The sequence below is a fragment of the Stegastes partitus genome, unplaced genomic scaffold (assembly GCF_000690725.1).
Source record: "Stegastes partitus isolate 25-593 unplaced genomic scaffold, Stegastes_partitus-1.0.2 Scaffold321, whole genome shotgun sequence".
In the NCBI taxonomy this organism is placed as follows: Eukaryota; Metazoa; Chordata; class Actinopteri; family Pomacentridae; genus Stegastes; species Stegastes partitus.
In genome coordinates this window covers 233,751-239,980 of record NW_007578052.1, presented here as the reverse complement: position 1 = coordinate 239,980, position 6,230 = coordinate 233,751, and the positions used below count along the sequence as shown (strand labels likewise).

The 6,230-nt window shown below is 39.1% G+C and overlaps 1 protein-coding gene across 1 annotated transcript; it reads right to left on the bottom strand.

Moving 5' to 3' along the window:
• Nucleotides 1-914: 914 nt before the first annotated feature.
• Nucleotides 915-4,844, bottom strand: LOC103358614 (paired box protein Pax-5-like). Its single transcript, XM_008283643.1, has 8 exons — nucleotides 4,802-4,844; nucleotides 4,481-4,646; nucleotides 3,127-3,324; nucleotides 3,001-3,041; nucleotides 2,809-2,916; nucleotides 1,420-1,563; nucleotides 1,321-1,333; nucleotides 915-1,023 (listed from the first exon to the last, which is right to left on the bottom strand). Exons 1-8 carry the CDS (start codon nucleotides 4,842-4,844, stop codon nucleotides 915-917), a joined length of 822 nt encoding a protein of 273 aa, XP_008281865.1.
• Between the last annotated feature and the right edge of the window lie 1,386 nt (nucleotides 4,845-6,230).

The following is a 6,230-nucleotide window of genomic DNA, read 5'->3' as shown; positions in this document are numbered from 1 at the left end:
TTGCTCTAGCCCTGCGATAGACTGGTGACCTGTCCAGGGTGTCCCCTGCCTTCGCCCTAAGATGGCTGGGATAGACTCCAGCCCCCCCGCGACCCTAGTGAGGATTAAGCGGTGTATAGATAATGGATGGATGGATGGTTTGCTCTATAAAATGTGGGACAAAGTGAAAAATGTCAATTAATGTTTCCCCAAATCTCTTTACTGCCACTGAAAAGTAATGAAGCCAGAAAATATGAAGATTTAAGAAGTTATAATCAGAGAATTTAAATGTATTTTTCTTAAAACAAAACAAAACAAACGTAAATTAATTCATCAAAATGATTGGCGAAAAATGTAATAGATTACAAATAGTGAATAAAATATCCATCTAAATATCAATGACAGTCATTCATTCAGTTTACAAAAGTGTCAATCTCTTCCTCTGTGCTGTAATTCTACTCTTCTTCTTCTACCTAATCTCTATAAAGGACAACTTTGGGGTTTTTCTCTCATCTGCTGACCTTATTCAGGTTTCTCCCATTTTTCCCTCATAAACATTTTTACCTTTTCAGCCCAAACTGAGAACTTAAAGACAGAAATATTGCATTTTATACAGGCTGTAATTTTCAGCCTCAGAGGCAAAATCAATGTGCCATTAGTGGGACGCCTGTTGACATGAAGAGAAAGTGAGAAGTTGTTTTGCTCATAGCTTTTAATAATATATGCACAGATATCAGCAGAACATTTCAGCATCTTGTATTCTGTGTGTGCACATGTGCCTGTATGAAGATATACACAGTAAAAAAAAAACATTTGGCACCATGCGTCTGTTCTCTACGTGCCTCCTGCAGACTGATGTCCGTTGCGCGCCAGATTTCTTTCTCAGTGGTTTTCTTTGACCCTGCTGGTCCCTTTAGCGGCTCCCAGCTTCTCCTTTAATCCCTCATGCTGGAGGGGAAGGCCGGGGAGACGCTCACAAAGGAGAGGAAACGGTCGCTGTTCTCCATCATGGGGCCCCTAATGATGCTCCCCCTCAAGCACTGGCTGAGGAGAAAATGGCCACAGGGGTGACAGGGATGGGGGATAATACGCTGGACTGATGAAGCTCTAGTAGGCCTCTGAGACAACAGCATGTGGACGCTCCAATTTATGTAAATAAAACATGAAAGGTGAGGCATGTCTTTTCAGTTTTATTTCAGTGTGTTGGTGGTTATGATTCTGCCTTGATGTCAGTAATAAATACAATTTTAGTTCATCTAGTTTTGACGTCATTTGGGTTTTTTTTTTGGCAATAACAGGATGATTCCTTTTGTGGTCTTTTGCTGCCTTGTTCAGCTGTACTGACATGAAGGCCCTAAACAGGAGGACAGATAAGAAAACAGACACATCAAACCAGAACTTATATTACAGATAAGTGATCATATTTTGATTCAGACTAACCTAACAGATTTGGATTATGACTAGCTGGCAGGCTGGGGTGAAAGGTCAGGCTGGAGGTCGAGGTGAGGCAGGGGTCAGACTGTCCCCAGGCATCATAACAGGGACATGGCTGGTTGTGGTTCGCGCCGCAGGAGACGTCCCCTTCTGGAAAAACAAAACATCTTCAGCCCAGGTTCTGTTTTATTTCTCCTTCCTACCTCCATTCCTATCTTTACTTGTTCTAATTAGAAGAATGATAAAGTGGCATGCATGCGTTTCCAGGGGTAACTATGCATATTTATCTGTCTCCTATTCTAATGCCTGCAGTGATGGAGGAGAGGAGGTGTAAGCGAGCCTGTAATGAGAGGCCAAGGTGAGGGGGAGGCGGGGGGGGAGGCAGGGAGTCTGCTGGCTGAGAGGACAGAAGCCTGGGGAGGAGAGGTGGGCCTCCTGCTGCGGGAGTCGTCTCAGCCAGACTAATATTAACACAGGACCACCGGCTTCACACATCAGTCTGCTGTGTGGTCTGGAAACAGCAGAGAATCTATGGCTAGATCCTTGCTTGTGTTGCATCTACTCTCAGACGTACGTTGCTTTGGATAACAGCATCTGCTAAATGAAATTGTAGAATTGTAGCGAATCTGCTGTAATCTCTGTGTCTGCTCTGTGAATGCATCTAGTGTGAAATCTTACATTAACAGACATTCATTAGAAGTTCACTTGATTTTTTTTTTTTGCACACAACTTGTTTCAGAAATGCTCTTGCAAAAAAGTCATTTTCTTGTTTTAAATGTGGTAGTATTTTTTTTTCCTGCTTTAAAAAAATAATTTCTAAAAGAAAATCCTGCAAACAGTGAAACAGAAAAGCATGAATTCAGAATTACTGACATCACCCTGCAGCTTTTCTGACATAAATACAATCAGATGAGAAGATTTTAAAACTAAATATGAAAATATATGAAAGAACAAGCATCACAAGTTATTATGAGGTTGGCTCCACAACATGCTCACTCCAAGATAACTGCAGTTATGTGACAATTCCTTGCAACATGTAAATTTACTTCGATAATCCAACAATGTGTATGCATGAAAAGTGAAAGATTAAGATGATAGTTTGCAGAAAAACATGCAATATTTTTGCATGTGGTGTTGCAAGACACCATGGGCAAGAAAAATGGAGGTGCTGCTAACAGAAGGCAAAAATCAGATAATTAGTTGTGGACATAAGAGCTTGGAGAATTCAATTCTTTATAATGTCTTTGAAGAAACATTTGATTTCTGTTTGTTACGTGTGTTGCAGTAGAGTCACAGCAAGCAGAAGAAGTCTATCAATGAGAAAACAGTTGTACAGTTACATACCAGCACATTTAAACACACTCAAATACTGATCACACTCACAGAGCATTTTACCTTGTTTATGTCTACTGCTGTGTTTTCTGATTCCCAGAATCCCGCTGATAGAAAAGCTGGACTCAGAGGAACAAGCTGCTCCCATGGCAACAGATGCTGCTGATGACACTGCAGGGACAGAGGTCAGAGTCAGGAAACATTTGTGAGTGGAAGACAGATTGTGAGAGAGGAGAAGGAACAGAAACAGCTCACCAGTTTCATTAGACTCACACTGGACTTTGTTCCTAATGATCCTGTAAGGAAAGAGAGAGCTCATTCAATGCTTATCATGAAGATCTGTGTAGTCAAGTACACCTGTACACATGAGATCTTTGATACCTGTTGATGGAGCTGATGCTGGGCACACTGCTGTGGTCACACACTCGCTCCAGCACCAGCCTGTCTCGGATCTCCCAGGCGAACATAGTGGGGTGTTCGTGTTTCAGATGCAGGATTCTTTGCACGACTCTGGGAGTGGCCACTTTGGGCTTAGAGCCCCCAATCATTCCTGGTTTGATGCTTCCTGTTTCATTGTACCTGAATGAACAGCATTGATATCAGTCAGGATGGTTCATATTTTACCTGAGGTTGTATTACCAGACCAAGCAGGCAAATACCCAGGAGTCACTGAAGCCCAACATACTTTGATCACCTGCCAATTAAAAAAATTTATTAAAAAATGCACCACATGATTACAGTCTTAGCAATGGCAGGTCCTCTCTCCTCCATCTTTTGTTCAGGATATTAAGCTCAAATATGTATTAAATAATTAACTTCCAGGATGTGGGAGTACTATTCACTCACAGGATATGTAACTCCAACGAGCAAATTAATATTTATCTTCACAATTAAAAGGCAGTCTGACAATTATTCTTTTTGACTGCTTTTTTTTAGTCAGTATAATTTCTGGAAATATTGAATATTGGTCATCATTGCTCCCTGTTGCTTAAGCTAACATACTGCTTTGTCTTGTTTTGTCTGACAAAGAGCTTACGATGGCAAAGAAATAATGGACTTTATACTGTAAACAGTGAAATGAATAAAAATTCAACAACAAATCTTTGTCACAAAACAATGAAAACAAACTATAAAAATCTGGCAGCAACCAGAATAAATATGTATATATGTATACATTTTAAAAAAAAATAGTAATTATGAAATAGTAGTTTGACTATATGTTATCTGTAATTTAACAAAACAATGGATACTGTTAAATATCAGTTTTTACCATTATAATTTACTATTTTCAAGCTTTAATATGTATAATTTCTCTTTCAAATAATGGATAAAAATATCTGTAAAATAATGATGACAATGGCTGATTTACATACATATAAAATGAATATAATTTTTACAGTCAAACATTGTAAAACAACAAATGACCATGTCTGAAATTACAGTTTTCTGATGTGGATGCTATTTAGAGTTTTGACTTCTTTCTTTCTTTCTTTCTTTCTTTCTTTCTTTCTTTCTTTCTTTCTACAGTTAACGTGGTCATCAAAATCTTATGTTTTAATTATCAGTAATGTGCCAAAAAAACAGAAAAAATATTAATTGAATTATTCAACTTGAACAGTGTCAGAAGCAACAACAGGAGCCAAATGTGGCATCCAAAATCTGCATCAATGCAAACGTCTCCATCTATCAGTCAATAGAAGAATATCAATAAGGAGCGTGAGTCAAGTCCACTCACCTGGACAGTATTTTGCTGACACAGCCGTGACTGACTCGCAGGCGGCGGGAGATCTCACAGGGACGAACCCCCCGCTGCGCCAGCTCCACGATGCCCTGCCTCACCACGTGCGGTAACGGGCGCCCGTTAATGAAGACACCGCCGAGCTGGTTCACGCCACCGTGTCCTGCGCACCGGAGCGGACCAAAGACACACCAATCAAAAGGCATGGCTGCATTCACGCGTAATTTACCGCGCACTCCACCTAATTCAGTGTTAATGGAAGAGGAACAACTTTTTCTGCGCACTGGAAGCACCTCATTAGGAAACGTCGTTACTTACGGTGCGTAACGGCCAGAGGAACCTGTCCAAAACGCACCTCCATCACACACTATTGTCTGAATCTGAGAAAGTCTGTAGTCCTATTGAATATCTCGACGTTGGTTGGAACAAAGTGTGGTTATTTTCGAGGACGCAGCATTTCCACTTCATTTACAAAAAAAACCCAACAAGAAAGTTGTGTGTCTCTGCTAGTTTCAGCACCAGAGCAGAGATTGTGGCGGTACGAGCTCCTGAGCGCACATGAAGGCGCTCAGCTGGAGGCGCAACAGTTTCTTCATGTGAGAAGAACCGCAGCCAGGATCTTAGAAATACACAAAGTCACGAGTTCGCATTAGTGTGGACCCCTCACTGCGAAAAAAAAAAGAAAAACCACCGTGGAAGCCTGGATACAAGAATCAGAAAAAAAATAGGCTAAAAAAAGAGTAAATGCTCAAAAACTTACAAACAACAACAAAAAAGAAAACAACAAAAATACAGATTTTTGATGTGAACACTATTTACAGTTTTGGCCTGTTTTTTGTTGTTGTTTGTTTGTTTTTCTGTGATTTTACAAGATATTATCTGTAATATACCAAAACATTAAAAATTCTTTGAAATGACAACTTAAACATTATTCACCATTTTCAAGTCCTTAAATAAATAAATAAAGAAAAATAAATAATTGTGTCCTTAAAATAATGGCAAGCATCTATAAAATAATGACCTAAATATAGTAAAACAAAAAGAAAATTCTGTAATTTTATACAAAGAAGTTGTTTTTAAAAAAACCCGCTTATTTTCTGAAGATTTTATAGAAATTAATGTTAGAATTTTGTAAAAAAAAAAATTATATATATACATATATAGAGAAAAAGGGACATGTCTGCATTATTATTGTTACTGTTGTTGTTGTTACTGTTGTTGCTGTTGTTGTGTTGTTGTTTTTCAAGTCCAACAATTTCCCTGAGATTTGCACCAAAGGGATCAATAAAGTTCTACTCTAATCTATTCTTTTATTATATGTAATTCTATTAATAATATATATAGAATAAAAACGCACCTGAATAACACAGTGATGGTAACACATTTAGAATTGTTGTTAGCAGACTATGACATCTGTTCGTCGTTACGACAGTAACGTTTCCTAATCACTCGTTGAGGGTAATGGTCCGATGTAACCTAGTGTGTACATTTACTTAGAAGTCGTTGCTACGGGAACAGCTTGGAGCTAAATTGTACTCATTCTTGTTATTGGACAAATAGTTTGATCTAACTGGTGACTGACATATGTTTACCAATGATTTAAAAAGTGCCTTTGTTATAAGCAGCCACAATGCATCGGTAGGACTCGGCTCCTGACTACGTGCTGTTTGAACTCCGGGTACAGTTTTTGTTGTCCAACGCTTTCCGGAAATGCCGGTTAAAGTGCTGAAAACACAAACAGGCATGG

What these genes read in the sequence shown, in the direction of transcription:
- LOC103358614 (XM_008283643.1), bottom strand. Translation starts at nt 4,844, where the DNA reads ATGGAGGTGCGTTTTGGACAGGTTCCTCTGGCCGTTACGCACC. An exon ending in TCCTCTGGCCGTTACGCACC is followed by an intron (nt 4,647 to 4,801) that starts GTAAGTAACGAC and finishes TCCGGTGCGCAG; the next exon opens with GACACGGTGGCGTGAACCAG. An exon ending in GTCAGCAAAATACTGTCCAG is followed by an intron (nt 3,325 to 4,480) that starts GTGAGTGGACTT and finishes CTGTTCATTCAG; the next exon opens with GTACAATGAAACAGGAAGCA.